General features: G+C 45.9%; 1 protein-coding gene across 6 annotated transcripts in view; it reads left to right on the forward strand.

Moving 5' to 3' along the window:
• NOD1 (nucleotide binding oligomerization domain containing 1) overlaps positions 1–17,065 on the forward strand; it is a 93,680-nt gene that overhangs the window by 41,979 nt on the left and 34,636 nt on the right. For 4 of the 6 annotated variants that reach the window (XM_044946696.1, XM_044946694.1, XM_025291241.2 and 1 more), the window contains exons 2-5: positions 7,112–7,209; positions 9,623–9,997; positions 11,193–11,367; positions 14,151–15,978. In XM_044946696.1, the coding sequence (XP_044802631.1) occupies positions 9,728–9,997; positions 11,193–11,367; positions 14,151–15,978 (2,273 nt within the window). In that variant the 5' untranslated portion in view covers positions 7,112–7,209; positions 9,623–9,727. The remainder of the gene's footprint in view (positions 1–7,111; positions 7,210–9,622; positions 9,998–11,192; positions 11,368–14,150; positions 15,979–17,065) is intronic. The other 2 variants (XM_006055657.3, XM_025291243.2) reach the window with 2 other exon arrangements.

A 17,065-nucleotide genomic window follows, 5' to 3' on the forward strand; every position in this document is an offset into this window, starting at 1 on the left:
GAGCATGTGAGATTTTGTATGTGCCCTTTAAAAGTGAGGTCTCTATTTCTTGTAGCCCTATTTGACTCTCAAAAATAAGCCCCACTGGCCTTCAAAGCTAAATGTTCTGGGGGCTCATCTTCCTGTGTAGTACTCCCAGGTTGGGGAGCCTGACATGGGGCCCAGATCTCTCACCCCTTTGGGAAAATCATGCAGTCCTAATTATTCTCCTGTTTGTGGATTGCCCACTGGGGGATGTGAGACTTGACTATACAGCAACTCTGCCCCTCCTGCCTACCTCTCTGTGCTTCCATCTTTATATCTCTAGTTGTAGAAGAAATTTTCTGGTAGGTTCTAGTCATTTTCAACGATGGTGGTTCTGCATATGGTTGTGATTTTGTGTGCCTGTAAGAGGAGGTAAGTTCAGGGTCTTTCCCATTCAGCCATCTTGTAGCGTTTCCCTTGTTTAAATGTTAATTCTACATATATTTTAAACCCCAGAAGATAGGATTGTTTCGTTCAGTCAATACACATTTATATTTAACCACGTATTAAAATTTTCTGTTGCTCTCATTTTGTTTGAGTTTAAAATCATTTTTCTTTTACCTAAAAAGCTATTCAGTACTTATTTTAGTGCAGCTACACTGGACACAAGCTCTTTCAGTTTTTATTTATCTGGAAATATATTTTGACTTTAAAGAAAATACACTTCAGTGAAGTATTATTTCATACAGTAACATTCACAGATTTTAAGTGTACAGGTAGACTTTTGACAAATCATATGTGCATATATAATCCCTGGGTATCCCCTGGAGAAGGGAATGGCAACACATTCCAGTATTCTTGCCTGGAGAAATCCATGGACACAGGGGCCTGACAGGCTACAGCCCATGGGGTCACAAAGAGTTGGACATAACTGAGTGACTAATACTAATGATATTAATGGTATATATGTATATGTGTGCATGCATAATATAATACACACATGTTGAATATGCATACACATGTGATGTGTGTGCATGCTCAGTCATGTCTGACTCTGCAATCCCATGGACTGTAGCCTGCCAGGCTCTTCTGTCCATGAAATTTTCCAACCTACCCACTGGAGTGGGTTGCCATTTTCTACTCCAACACATATGTGATATATGCATATAAATACACATCTATGCATAGTGATACATACATTCATATATATGTGCTGTTGTTCAGTTGCCAAGTCATGTCTGATTTTTTGCAACCCCATGGACTGCAGCACCACAGGCTCCCTTGTCCTTCACTATCACCCAGAGTTACTCAAACTCAAGTCCATCGAGTCGGTGTTGCCATCCAACCATCTCATCCTCTGTCCTCCCCTTCTCCTCCTGCCTTCAGTCTTTCCCATTATCAGGGTCTTCTCCAATGAGTCATTTCTTCCCATCAGGTGGTCAAAGTATTGGAGTTTCAGCTTCAGCATCAGTCCTTCCAATGAACATTCAGGACTGATTGCCTTTAGGATTGATTGGTTTAATCTTGCAGTCCAAGAGACTCTCAAGAGTCTTATCTTACACTGCAGTTCAAAAGCATCAATTCTTTGGTGCTCAGCCTTCTTTATGGTCCAACTCTCACATCCATATATGACTACTGGAAACACCATAGCTTTGACTATATGAACCTTTGTTGGCAAAGTAATGTCTTGGCTTTTTAATACTCTGTCTAGGTTTGTCACAGATTTTCTTCCAAGAAGCAAGTGTCTTTTAATTTCGTGGCTGCAGTGACTGTCCACAGTGATTTTGGATCCCAAGAAAATGAAATCTTTCACTGTTTCCATATTTTTCCCCAATCTATTTGCCATGAAGTGATGGGACGAGATGCCATGATCTTAGTTTTTTGAATGTTGAGTTTTAAAGCAGCTTTTTCACTCTCCTCTTTCACCTTCATCAAGAGGCTCTTGAGTTTCTCTTCACTTTCTGCTATTAGGGTGGTGTCATCTTTATATCTGAGGTTATTGATATTTCTCCTGGCAATCTTGATTGTAGCTTGAGCCTCATCCAGCCCAGCATTTTGCATGGTGTACTCTGCATATGCATTAAATAAGCCGGGTGACAATATACACCCTTGACGTACACCTTTCCCAATTTTGAACCAATCCATTGTTTCATGTCCAGTTCTAACTTGCTTCTTGACCTGCATACAGATTTCTCAGGAGGCAGATAAGGTGATCTGGTATTCCTATCTATCGAAGAATTTTCCACAGTTTGTTGTGACCCACACAGTCAAAGGCTTTAATATAGTCAATGAAGCAGAAGTAGATGGGGTTTTTTTTGGCGGGGGGGGGGGGGGGGGTGGAATTCCTTTGCTTTTTCTTTGACCCAGTGGATGTTGGCAATTTGATCTCTAGTTCCCCTGCCTTTATAAATCCAGCTTGTACATCTGGAAGTTCTCAGTTCATGTACTGCAGAAGCCTAGCTTTAAGGATTTTGAGTCTAATCTTACTAGCATGTGAAATGAATGCAACTGTGCTGTAGTTTCTGCACAATTCTTTGGCATTGCCTTTCTTTGGGATTGGAATGAAAACCGACCTTTTCCAATCCTGTGGCCACTGCTGAATTTTCCAAATTTGCTGACATATTGAGTGCAGCACTTTCACAGCATCATCTTTTAGGATTTGAAATAGCTCAGCTGGAATTTCATCACCTCCACTGGCTTTGTTCGTAGTAATGCTTCCTAAGGTCCACTTAACTTCACATTCCAGGATGTCTGGCTGTAGGTGACTGACCACACACCATCATGGTTATCTGGGTCATTAAGACTTTTTTTTTCAGTTCTTCTGTGTATTCTGGCAAATAGAATGTATTCACTTCATGGCAAATAGATGGGGAAACAGTGGTTGACTTTATTTTTTGGGGCTCCAAAATCACTGCAGATTGTGATTGCAGCCATGAAATTAAAAGATGCGTACTCCTTGGAAGGAAAGTTAGGACCAACCTGCTGCTGCTGCTGCTAAGTCGCTTCAGTCATGTCCGACCCCATAAACAGCAGCCCACCAGGCTCCCCAGTCCCTGGGATTCTCCAGGCAAGAACACTGGAGTGGGTTGCCATTGCCTTCTCCAATGCATGAAAGTGAAGTCACTCAGTCATGTCCAACTCTTAGTGACCCCGTGGACTGCAGCCTACCAGACTCCTCCATCCATGGGATTTTCCAGGCAAGAGTACTGGAATGGGTTGCCATTGCCTTCTCCAAGGACCAACCTAGACAGCATATTAAAAAGCAGAGACATTACTTTGTCAACAAAGGTCCGTCTAGTCAAGGCTATGGTTTTTCCAGTGGTCATGTATGGATGTGAGAGTTGGACTATAAAGAAAGCTGAGCACCAAAGAATTGATGCTTTTGAACTGCGGTATTGGAGAAGACTCTTGAGAGTCCCTTGGACTGCAAGGAGATCCAACCAGTCCATCCTAAAGGAGATCAGTCCTGAATGTTCATTGGAAGGACTGATGTTGAAGCTGAAACTCCAATACTTTGGCCACTTGATGTGAAGAACCGCTCATTTGAAAAGACCCTGATCCTGGGAAAGACTGAGGGCAGGAGGAGAAGGGGACGACAGAGGATGAGATGGTTGGATGGCATCACCAACTCAATGGACATGAGTTTGGGTGGACTCTGGGAGTTGGTGATGGACAGGGAGGCCTGGCATGCTGCGGTCCTTGGGGTTGCAGAGTCAGACACGACTGAGCGACTGAACTGAACTATGTATTCTTGCCGCTTCTTAATATCTTCTGTTTCTGTTATGTCATTGCCGTTTCTGTCCTTTATTGAGCCCATCTTTGCATGAAATGTTCCCTTGGTATCTCCGATTCTCTTGAAGAGAGTTCTAGTCTTTCCCATTCTATTGTTTTTGTCTATTTCTTTGCATTTTTCACTGAAGAAGGCTTTCCTGTCTCTTCTTACTGTTTTTTGGGACTCTGCATTCATTTGGGTATATCTTTCCTTTTCTCCTTTGCCTTTTGCTTCTCTTCTTTTCTCAGCTATTTGTATGGGATCCTCAGACAGCCACTTTTGCCTTCTTGCATTTCTTTTCCTTTGGGATGGTTTTGGTCACCACCTCCTGTACAGTGTTACAAACCTCCATCCATAGTTTTTCAGGCACTCTGTCTACCAGATCTGGTCCCTTGAATCTGTTCATCACCTCCACTTTATAATCATAAGGGATTTGATTTAGGTCATACCTGAATGGTCCGGTGGTTTGCCCAACTTTCTTCAATTTGAGCCTGAATTTTACAGTAAGAAGCTGATGATCTGAGCCACAGTCAGTTCCTGGACTTGTTTTTGCTGACTGTATAGAGTTTCTCCATCTTCAGCTACAAAGAATGTTATCAGTCTGATTTCAGTATTGACCATCTGGTGTTGTCCATGTGTAGAGTCATCTCTTGTGTTGTCAGAAGAGAGTGTTTTCTATGACCAGTGTGTTCTCTTGGCACAACTTTGTTAGCCTTTGCCTTGTTCATTTTGTACTCCAAAGCCAAACTTGGCTGTTACTCCAGGTATCTCTTGACTTCCTACTTTTGCATTCCAGTCTCCTATGATGAAAGGACATATTCTTTTGGTGTTAATTCTGAAAGGTCTTGTAGGTCTTCATAGAACCGTTCAACTTTAGCTTCTTGGCATCGGTGGTTGGGGCATAGATTGTATTACTGTGATACCAAATGGTTTGCCTTGGAAATGAACCGAGATCATTCTGGCATTTTTGAGATTGCATCCAAGTACTGTATTTAAGACTCTTCTGTTGACTGTGAGGGCTACTCCATTCCAAGGGATTCTTGCCCACAGTAGCAGATATAATGGTCATCTGAATTAAATTTGCCCATTCTCATCCATTTTACTTCTCTAGCCCCCAGCTGGCACATTGACTGCCACCCAATGGCCAATGATGGTTTTTCACCCTCAACAAAGACCAGCAATGGGACAACCAGAGCACCAGGCATGTCCTCCAGCTACGTGGAGCAGCTGAAGGGCATGTCCCTCCTAGTCAGGGCCCGACAAAACATGGTCTGCTGGAGAAGGGAATAGCAAACCACTTCAGTATTCTTGCCCCCCCCCCCATGAGCAGTATGAAAAGGCAAAAAGATTGACACCTGTCAGTGAGATATACATGAATTTGTGGCACTGCAAGATAAAGAACACTTCTATCACCCCAGGAATTTCTCTTATTCCTCTTTGCATTCAATTTCTCACTTCTATTTCCCCTACCCAGGAAACCACTGCTCTGATTTCTAGTTCAGATTTCTAGAATCATATGAATGAAATCATACACTCCGTACTCTTTTGAGTCTTGTTTCTCTCAGCATAACATCTCTGATACTCATTCATGTCATATTAATATTTCATTCACATTTATTTTTCAGTAATACACTACTGTATGTAGCACCCCAATCTGCTCATCCATTCACCTGTAGTTGGCCTCTGTGGGAACAGCAAGCTGCGCTATCAGAACTGGCAGTGGAAGCCCCCTGTTTTAAAAAAACACCCACAAAACTGTCAGAACCTCTGAACCTTTTCAGAAGGCTGAGAGCTAGAAGGAGAAGTTACTAAACTGAAACATATCACAGGCTCTTGATATGTATTTCAAATGTGTTTCCAGAAGGTTTCCATCAATTTACATTCCTGGTTTGAGAGTTCTTGCCTCACCATACTATCAAAACCATTTTTGTGTCTTATTTTCTGATCTTTTCAAGCATGAAAATTGAATCTAATTGTTGAAAGGAATTCAGGCTAAACCACTAGGTCCTGTAGTTACTTTGTTTCTGAGTTTATAGGATTATAGTGACCTTACTTCTTTAACCCCCACCTCACTGACTTTCTGAGAAACTCTAATCTGAAAAGCCGGTTCACAATCTTTTCTGGCATCAGTATTTCTGGTAACCAAATGTCCATGAACTGCATTTCTCTGGAGTGTTCCATGGTTTAGATTTGGTCTACCCTTGGATTCTAACAGGGCAGGATCAGATTTCTTTGTTTCCCCTTTCACCATCCACACCTTGTTAAATTCCTGCTGAGTTGAGAGATCTTTGCAAATCTGGTTAAATTTCAAGCTAGTCTCCTTGCCAGCTGGCTGACTTGTAATTTGTTGCTTTGCTTAGGTGGCCATAAATCAGGTTTTCCTTAAGTTTCCGCCTTAGGCAGTAAGAGGTAGTGATGGCTATTGGGTGATACTCTGGGGAAGGGCTGGGAAGGCACGTCAGTGGTTTTGTGGGAATCACAGGCTTGGAAGAGTTAGAAGCCAGGAGTGAAATGAGACCCACAGTGAAGATGTATGAGGACTGGGAGCGAAGGAATGAAGGCCCTTGTGTAACACCCATTCCAAGCCTTAAGAAGAATGGAGCTCAGTTCAGTTGCTCAGTCATGTCCGGCTCTTTGCGACCCCATGGACTGCAGCATGCTAGGCCTCCCTGTCCATCGCCAGCTCCTGGAGTTTACTCAAACTCATGTCCATTGAGTCAGTTGATGCCATCCAGCCATCTCATCCTCTGACGTCCCCTTCTCCTCCTGCCTTCGATCTTTCCCAGCATCATGGTGTGAAAAGACCCTGATTCACCAAGTGACAAGGCAGCTCCCTTTCCAGCTCTCTGATTTACCATGATCTCAAGGAGAAAGTATCATTCTTGTGCGACTGTGTCTTGAACACCTCTCAAATGCTTCTAAGAGAAAACAAGCCTCAGACCAAGAGCCTTTCTGGGCAACATTGTTAAGCTGGAATTCAATAGCACGGTTTTATTCTTTAGTGAATTTATTTTTGTGTTACTTTTTTATTTATTGCAAGTGAGTGTTTTGGTTATAATGGTAATATAAAATTTCCTTTAAAATTAGTCTGCTAGAGTTGTAAAATAAAGTCAATTTAAAGGAAAAAGTTAAGTACATAGCTTTGCTTTTGAGACTCAGTTATGGCCAAAAAATGTGACTGTCGTGCCTGAATGACTAAGATTTGGAAAATAGTATCCCAAAGGAAGAAGGTAACGAAGAGTACTCTGAGATCCTACAGTCCTGTATTAAAAATTACTTTCTCCAATTTTATTCATTAATTTATTTGTGCACCATGCAGCACAAGAAGGTTTTCAAAGAAACCTTTCTTTCTCTTTTTTTTTTTTGACTTTGCAGATTCCAGAAAGAAATTGGAAATTGAAGATTTAAGGATAGAATGTTGTTTTACAGTATTCTCACTTACTTCAAAGAACACATGCCAGAAACTTAAAAAGGTATTACTAACCACTAGTTTGGGCTTCCCTGGTGGCTCAGACAGTAAAGCGTCTGCCTGCAATGAGGGAGACTGGGGTTCGATTCCTGGGTCAGGAAGATCCCCCGGCGAAGGAAATGGCAATCCACTCCAGCACTCTTGCCTGGAAAAATCCCATGGATGGAGGAGCCTGATAGGCTACATTCCATGGGATCTCAAAGAGTCAGACCCTGAGCTACTACACTTTCACTTTCAACCACTAGTTTAAATATACATTTAACATCATCAACTGGTATCCTTAAGGGAACTAATTTTCTAAAACTTTGGATCCTTAAGTGAGTCATAGAATTGATAACAGTAGAAAAAGCTGAATTAGAATCTAATCAATCAGCATACTTTTAGTGGAATAGTAGCTAATCATTCATTTTTGTTCCTTCAAATTTCTTTTGATAAGAATCTCTTGCCTTTCTTGTTTAGAATGTTAGAATGTACTGTGTTTTGCTCAGTCAGGTTATAAAAGGGAAGGGTATTGTGTGGAGTCTCATTGAGAATCTCTGGAAGGCTTGCATTTCACAACTTGAAGGTAAAAGACAATAAAATGCAAAAATGCAAGGAAAAAAATGTGTCAAAGAGCAGGAGATTAGTTGTGGGGGAAAAATGTGAGAACCATGAGACCTGAATGTTAACATAAGTGGGCTTGTGAAACATACATGTTTGGAACTCTTATGAGTTTTTTTCTTTAAGATCAACAAAAAATATTTAAAGCTATCTCTCTGGGATATGTGGGGTTTAGATGAAAGACTAGTTCAAGGTCTTTCTGCTTTCAAGAGTGTGATCCATTTTATATCCACAGGATGATTGGAAAATTAAGTGGCTGAGAGATCTTATTCTGGAGGGGGGGAAAAAAAGCAATCAGTACAATTCTGGGGTTGCACAGATAAACCCAAAGTATTTTCTTAATACCCAAATAAAAGAGCTTGGGCCCTACCAAGACAGGAAGTTCAGCACCTATATGAGGTTTTTGAGGATTTCCAGGGAGATGGTGTCTCCTGGTCATCCACTGCTTGGAATTCCACATTACCTCTCTCTGTCGTCCTCATTCTGTCCCACTCACTCCAGTATGGCCATTGCTACTCCTTCATTCCCTCAGGTGCTTATATGTAACCGGTTTGGCTGGAGATATAAGGAGAGCTGGGGCGGGGCTATGGAGAGGACTACAGTACAACCTAGATCAGGCAGTGATGACGGACATGCTGCTGTTGCCAGGTTCCTGGGCTCTGACTACCGCAGGAGAGCCATGACTACCTCAATCGCTCTCTCCTCGGGGCATTTTGCTCTCTCCCATCAATTCCCACAACTCCTCGGCTCTAAATTCTGGGCCCTGTCCCCTCACAGGGCGTGTAGAAACTTCTAATCCCTGTCAGCTAATTTGGAAAATATACATTTGCATCCTTATTCCAGTTTAGGATTGAGACATACATTTTTCCCCCCAAACTTTAAACTTTTTATTTTGTATTGGGGTATAGCTGATTAACAATGTTGTGGTAGTTTCGGGTGAACAGTGAAGGGATTCAGCCATACATGTATATATGTACCTGTTCTCCCCCAAACCCCTCTCCCATCCAGGTCAGCACACAGCATTGAATAGCATTTCATGGAGGCACACTTTTTAAAAAGTAATAATAATTAAGAAGTTTTGCTAAACAAAAACATTGTCTACCTCTGGTCATCTACCCCACTGATGTAACCCACAAGCAGACACAACTAAATTATGATTTTTTTTTTACTGTAATACATCTCAGATCAATATCTTAAGCACGACTCCTTCCTGCTTTTGTTCAGTTGCTCAGTCATGTCCATCTCTTTGTGACACCATGGCCTACAGCACACTGGGCTTCCCTGTCTTTCACTATCTCCCAGAGTTTGCTCAAACTCATATCCATTGAGTCAATGATGCCATCCAACCATCTCATCCTCTGTCGTCCCCTTCTCCTCCTGCCCTCAATAATTCCCAGTGTCAGGGTCTTTCTCAGTGAATCGGCTCTTTGAATCAGGTGGCCAAAGTATTGGAGCTTCAACTTCAGCATCAGTCTTTCCAGTGAATATTCAGGATTGATTTCCTTTAGGATTGACTGCTTTAATCTTGCAGTCCAAGGGACTCTCAAGAGTCTTCTCCAATACCACAACTCAAAAGCATCAATTCTTTGGTGCTCAGCCTTCTTTATGGTCCAACTCTCACATCCATACATGACTACTGGAAAAACCATAGCTTTGACCAGACGGAACTTTGTTGGCAAAGTAATGTCTCTGTTTTTTAATATGCTGTTCCTGCTCTAAATAGAGAAATTCCAGGACCAAAGAAAGGTGGGGGATGGTGGGTGAGGAAATCTTTACCATGGCTTTGGCTTTGTTGGTATTTTCATTTGTCTCTTCAGAGGCTGCACTGAGAGGCTGACCCTGGATCCTGATTGCCCTTCTGCCAGAAAGACACATGCAGCCAAAGATGAATTTGGGGAAAGCAGCCACTTGCTTCTTTAACCATGGAAAAGCACGGCCGCAGTGAGATGGAAATAGTCCCATCAGAGTCTTACTCCTTCATTAAGTTGTTGAAAGTCAACCGGGAGCATCTGGTCACTCACATCCGAAACACTCAGTGTCTGCTGGACAACTTGCTGCAGAATGACTACTTCTCCACTGAAGATGCAGAGATCGTGTGTGCCTGCCCCACGCAGCCCGACAAGGTGCTGGTGACGGGAGGCCAGCTCTGGTGGCCAGACGGGGTGAAGAGCTTTGAGAGTTCAGTACATTGGGTGATTATTTACAGAACAGAAATTACATATCTCATTTCTGTGATCACGACACAGCAAACTCCTCTGATCCCCTCCATTCTCCTTGCTGTGTGTACTGGTTCTCAAACAACTCATTTTCCGATTCACTTTAAATTAGTGAATTCTTTAGAAAGAAAGTGAGCATGAAATGCTAGCTATGCTACCCTCTTCCGTGCCTTTTAAACCCTGGAGAGCTGCTCACTGCTGGGTATGGCTCTGAGAATGGCCCTCACTTCTGATTGAGGAATGGCTGCATTGTAGCCTAGGTCCACAGTAAAGACTTTGTTACACTTCACTGTGGGGAGTCTTCACAGCCCTTGGTTTCACTTTAACTTTGCATCATGTTCAGAAAAACAGAATGGAGGGACCAAATCCTCCTTGGGGAGAGGAGTGACAGAATTCATTTGTAACATGATCTGCTGGGGCTTCCCTGGTGGCTCAGTTGGTAAAGAATCTTCCTGCAATGCAAGAGATCCCAGTTCCATCCCTGGATCAAGAAGATCCCCTGGAGAAGGAAATGGCAACCCACTCCAGTGTTCTTGCCTGGGAAATCCCATGGACAGAGCACAGAGGAGCCTGGTGGGCTGTAGTCCATGGGGTCACAAGAGTCGGACATGACTTAGTGACTAAACCACCGGCAGCACTTTTCTGACCTGTTGGGCTCAGAAAAGACCAGGAAGGTTTCTGAGAAAAGCACAAAAGAACACTGTGGTGATTTTGTGCCTTGAATTTTTAATACAACAGAAAGCTTCCTTAAGGTACACCTTACACAGGGGTCTGCTGTCCATTTGCTCTGCGGCCCAGCACCCACCTCACTATGCCTAATGGTTGATTTTCTGCCCTCAGCTCTCATTCCCAGAGAGCAGTAGTGTTAGGTTAAGAGGGAAAAGAAGAGGTGGGAAAAGGAAATTCCAGGGGTGGGCCTGACCCCAGTTGTGAGTCTGACCTTTTTATTTTTAGGCTCATGGAAGCCTCTGTTTTCCTAGAGCCATGCAGTTTGTTTCTTGCTCAGGAGGTCCATTTCACGAATCCTGGGCCTTCAGGCTGTAGCATCTCTCACTGGCTGGGTGGACAGTCAAGCTCGAGGCTGTAAGAGCTCAGAGCCCTGCATGTGGGCCCCTCTGGGGGGTAGACAACCCTAGCACTGGCCCTCACCCTCCTGCTTGCGCCCCGCTAGGTCCGCAGAATTCTGGACCTGGTACAGAGCAAGGGCGAGGAGGTGTCCGAGTTCTTCCTGCACGTGATCCAGCAACTCGCAGACGCTTATGTGGATCTCAGGCCTTGGCTCTCCGAGATTGGCTTCTCCCCTTCTCCGCTCATTCAGAGCAAAGCTGTTGTCAACACTGACCCAGGTATGAGGTAGCCACCTGGAGGCAAGGCCCCCGGGGCTTAGAAATGTTCTCTGTGCAGGCCCAGCAGGGGACAAAGGTGGGGTCTGCCTCGGCCAGCTCTGCCCTCCACCCCAGGCAGCAGGCTCTGCTGCTGTGTTTCTTTTAGAAAAAAAGAGCTGGGTCCCTGTCACCCTTGTGCAGCCCAGGGGACTGTGATTGAACTGCCTACGTGTAGCTGGTCTGGTTTATGTAAGGGTCTATGGAGGTATCAGGATGACTTCTGTTTGAACCCCTTGCTGGCTTCCTATTCTGACATATCTAGACATTTTAGTGGTTGTACAAATTCAAGGTTGTATTTTTTTCCTTCTTAAAAATCTTTCCGAATTTGATTCTAGGCGAAGAATTCATCTATCACTCCTGACTGCCAGTCCTTATTTCTAAAACATCATGCCCCTCCCCCTCACCTTGCCCTTTAGTTAAATGATTAGTTCAGTAGGTATGTATGATGTGCTCACCATGTGCTAAGTCTGGGGGTGCTGGATGCCAGGGGTACAGTGGGGAGCAGACCCAGATATGGTTCCTGCCTTCAGGGAGCTCAGAGGTTAATGCAGGAAACTGGTAGTAACACGAATGTATATTTGCAAATAGTGATAAGGAGCACAGCAGTCCAAGGTGCTGAGAGAGCACATAATTGGAGCCACAGTCTGGTCTGAGGACCAGGGAATCTTCTTTCCACGCCTGTGGTTGCTCCACTTTAAGAACAGCTGTTGGCAGCATACCAGCACTGAGCTTCCAAACTCTTGAGTTTCAAAGAATCCAGTTTGACCTTGAAAACAGAAGCATAGGATCATGTTCCAGCTGTGTATTTGGGAGAAACTAGACCCAGAGACAGAGTGTCAGGGCCAAGCTTTTGCTTCTGAGGTTCCAACACTTAAGCACCAGCCATTGCTAGCTTCTCACTCTCACTCTCACTGCTCCTGCTCACCTCACTTTTGTTATTTTTGTTGTTGCTAAGTCGTGTCCAACTCTCTGACCCCATGGACTGCAGCACACCAGGCTCCTCTGTCCTCCATTCTCTCCCATAGTTTGCTCAAATTCATGTCCATTGTGTCAGTGATGGCATCCAATCATCTCATCCTCTGTCACCCCCTTCTCCTCCTGCCTTCAATCTTCCCCAGCATCAGGATCTTTTCCAGTGAGTCAGATCTTCACATCAGGTGGCCAAAATATTGGAGCTTCAGCATCAGTCCTTTCAATGAATATTCAGGGTTGATTTCCTTTAGATTTACTGGTTTGATTTCCTTGCTCTCCAAGGGACTCTCAAGAGTCTTCTCCAATACCACAGTTCAAAAGCATTAATTCTTTGGCACACAGCCTTCTATATGGTCCAACTCTCACATCCAGTTGTATCTGTACATGACTACTGGAAAAAACATAGCTTTGACTATACAGACCTTTGTCAGCAAAGTGATGTCTCTGCTTTTTCATATGCTGTCTAGGTTTGTTATCTTCCCCTATGAAAAAAGGAAAATATTCCTTTGATGAAGAGTTTTCTAAAAGGAATTTTCTCCATTGGGCCCTTTACCTAGCTACTGTGACATATTTTAAAGTATAATTCACTCTATAAGAAGCCAGATGCAAAAGGCTGCATATTGTATGAATCCATTTATAGGAAATGTCCAGAAAAGGCAAATTTATGGAGACAGAAAGCAGACCAACAGTTTCCCAGGGCCAAGGTGAGACAGAGATAGTCGGCAAATGCACTTATGATGGATATTGTACCCCTGGATTATAGCAATGTTTGTGTAAATCTGAAAATTTACTAAAAATAATTGTAAACCTGTTGTCAAATAGGTGAATTTATAGTCTGTACATTTTTCCTTACTAAAACTTAGAAATATAGAATTTACTTCACAAATGTTAAGCAGAGAACCAAGTTGATAGGAGAGGGTTGTAAATGAATCTGGAAGAATGCACGTGTCCAATTTTTATTGTTATCATTAAAACCCCAAAAATATTTTAAAGGAATTTATGGAATACCCTTTTTTTGCCTGGAGTAAGGCCATTTTGTAGCTTGGTTCTGTAGAGTGGCACCTATGTCCTCATGTTAAACCATGTATCCGCCTATGGGCAATCCCAGGGCTCCCCCTAGGGCATGTGCTAAGCATCAGTGATTCCCCAGGCCTCAGCTTTGGAACCAGGACTGCTGTGCTCTGTGAAGTCCTTTATTTACTCAGTTACAGTGAGGCACAGCCCCTTTGTAGTCCATATTAATATCAAATGTATCATCACAAAAAGTTTGGCATTGGGTTTTATGAGACTATTTAAGAGCAGTGTAATAAGCACAAGAAGTTTTGGGACAGTTTCTTCCTCATAGTACAAGTTTCGGTGCAGACTGGCCTGAGCTGTTTGAGTGGAACACTTGGGGTGGGCTGGAGCAGCAGAGCCACGTAGCCTAGCCCTCTATTTTGAAGGGGCTTCAGCTTTTAGCTGGTGTTCAATGACGACTTGTGCCGAGGAGTAGGGAGCCTGATTCAGACACTGATCCCAGTTGGATTCTGTCCCTGCTGGCTGGCTAAATTTGAGGTCCGGCAGAGAGGGGTGGAGGCCAGAGGACCAGGGGATTCTGGAATGCTAGCTCTTTGTATTTGAGGAGTTCTTGCACCTGGACTCAGTGTCCAGGCTGTGGGTTTGTCTGTCTGTGTACTTGTTTATTCACCTGAGACCTCCCTATTGGATACCCTTTCCACCTGTGTCTCTTTCTCATCCTTCTCCCACCTCTCACCCACCGGCTCTCCCTGCAGTGAGCAGATACAGCCAGAAGCTGCAGCAGCAACTGGGCCGGGACTCCAAGTTCATCCTGTGCTATGCTCAGAAGGAGGAGCTGCTGTTGGAGCAGATGTACACAGACACGGTGGTGGAGCTGGTCAACTTCAGCAACGAGAGCCTGGGCAGCCTGGACAGCCTGGCCTGCCTCCTGGACACATCCACGGGCGTCCTCAACGAGCAGGGTGAGATCATCTTCGTGTTTGGCGATGCAGGCATGGGCAAGTCCATGCTGCTGCAGCGGCTGCAGAGCCTCTGGGCAGCAGGCCAGCTGGACCCAGGAATCAAGTTCTTCTTCCACTTCCGCTGCCGCACCCTCAGCTGCTTCAAGAAGAGCGCGGCACTGTGTCTGCAGGACCTGCTCTTCAAGCATTACTGCTACCCAGAGCAGGACCCCGGGGAGGTTTTCGCCTTCCTGCTGCGCTTTCCCCACACGGCCCTCTTCACCTTCGACGGCCTGGACGAGCTGCACTCAGACTTCGACCTGAGCAGCGAGCCCGACACCTCCTCCCCTTGGGAGCCCGCCCACCCGCTGGCCCTGCTGGCCAGTCTGCTCAGTGGGAAGCTGCTCAAAGGGGCGCGCAAGCTGCTCACGGCCCGCACGGGCGTCGAGGTCCCGCGACATCTCCTCTGGAAGAAGGTGCTCCTGCGCGGCTTCTCCCCCAGCCACCTGCGCGCCTACACCGGGAGGATGTTCCCCGAGCACGCCGTGCGCCAGCGCCTGCTGGATCAACTGGAGGCCAACCCCAACCTCTGCAGCCTGTGCGCGGTGCCCCTCTTCTGCTGGATCATCTTCCGGTGCTTCCAGCACTTCCACGACGCCTTTGAGAGCTCCCCGCAGCTGCCTGATCTCACGGTGACGCTGACTGACATCTTCCTGTTGGTCACCGAGGTCCACCTGAACAGGACGCAGCCCACCAGCCTGGTGCAGCAGAACACGCGGAGCCAGACGGAGACCCTCCGCGCCGGCCGGGACACCCTGTGCTCGCTGGGCCGGGTGGCTCACAGGGGCATGGAGAAGAGCCTCTTCGTCTTCAACCAGGACGAGGTGCAGGCGTCCGAGGTGCGGGAGGGGGACCTGCAGCTGGGCTTCCTTCGGACCATGCCAGAGCTGGGCCTCGGAGGGGAACAGCAGTCCTATGAGTTCTTCCACCTAACCCTCCAGGCCTTCTTTGCTGCCCTCTTTCTAGTGGTGGACGACAAGGTAGGCACTAGGGAGCTGCTCAGGTTCTTCCAGGAGTGGACTCCTCCCGAGGAGGCTGTGGCCACATCGACCTGCTATCCTCCTTTTCTCCCTGTCCAGTGCCTGGGGGGCCACGGCCTGCATGGGGAAGACCCCTTCAAGAACAAGGATCACTTTCATTTCACCAACCTCTTCCTGTGTGGGCTGTTGTCCAAAGGCAAACAGAAACTTCTGCAGCACCTGGTGCCCACCGCTGCCCTGCGGCGAAAACGCAAGGCCCTGTGGACTCATCTGTTCGCCAGCCTGCGCTCCCACCTGAAGAGCCTGCCCCGGGTTCAGTCTGGGGGCTTCAACCAGGTGCAGGCCCTGCCCACCTTCATCTGGATGTTGCGCTGCATCTACGAGACGCAGAGTGAGAAGGTGGGGCAGCTGGCGGCCAGGGGCATCTGCGCCAACTACCTCAAACTGACCTTCTGCAATGCCTGCTCGGCTGACTGCAGTGCCCTCTCCTTCGTCCTGCATCACTTGCGCAAGCGGCTGGCGCTCGACCTGGACAACAACAACCTCAACGACTTCGGCGTGCGTGAACTGCAGCCATGCTTCAGCCGCCTCACTGTCATCAGGTGAAGCCACCAGGTTCAGGGAGCGGTTGGCAGGGCTGGGGCTCAGGTGACAGACCCAAGGATTAGGATCCTGGAGCTGGATTTCCTGGGTTATCCTGGGACTCATGACCACAGATCTGGGAGCATCTGGACCTTCTGTGTCTCAGGGTGAAAGTGAAAGTCATTCAGTCCTGTCCAACTCTTTGGGACGCCATGGACTATATATAGTCCATGGTATTCTCCAGGCCAGAATACTGGAGTAGGTAGCCTTTCCCTTCTCCAGGGGATCTTCCCAACCCAGGGATTTAACCCACATCTCCCGCATTGCAGGTGGATTCTTGACCAACTAAGCCACAAGGGAAGCCCACTTTGTCTCAGGGTGGCAGAAGATAATGAGCAAAGCATCCAAGTTAGATGGATGTCAATTGGCCCTAACTGGGTGTCCTTGAGCAAGTTGCTTAACTTCTTGGAGGTTTCAGTGTCCTCATTCAGAAAAAGGAGTTTCTTATATCCTAGCAATTACAGTAATAGCAATCAGCATTTATTGCGAACGAGTAAAGGGCTTTACAAATATTACCTGGCTTAATCCTCTTAATACCTCTGTAAGAGTTGTTGTTGTTCAGTTGCTCAGTTGTGTCCAACTCTGTGACCTGGATTTGCGACAGGGACTAGGATCTTGGAGCTGGATTTCCTGGGTTATCCTGGGACTCATGACCATGGATCTGGGAGCATCCGGACCTTCTCTGTCTCAGGGTGAAAATGAAAGTCGTTCAGTCCTGTCCAACTCTTTGGGACGCCATGGACTATATAGTCCATGGTATTCTCCAGGCCTTTCCCTGGAGAGTGGATAGCCTTTCCCTTCTCCAGGGGATCTTCCCAACCCAGGGATTGAACCCAAGTCTCCCCCATTGCAGGCGGGACTGCAGCATACCAGATCTCTATTTTGGCAAATGAGGAGGCAGAGGCACGGAGAAGTTGCTCAAGGTCACGTATGGGGGCCGTGCTGGAGCCAGAATCATAAAGAACCTACCTTTTGAGATTTATGTGAGGCTCAGAGATAACCCATGAAAAGTTCCTGACACACGAAAAATTGTATAAAAGCAAAAAA

This window comes from Bubalus bubalis, chromosome 8 (genome assembly GCF_019923935.1).
Source record: "Bubalus bubalis isolate 160015118507 breed Murrah chromosome 8, NDDB_SH_1, whole genome shotgun sequence".
Classification (NCBI taxonomy): Eukaryota; Metazoa; Chordata; class Mammalia; order Artiodactyla; family Bovidae; genus Bubalus; species Bubalus bubalis.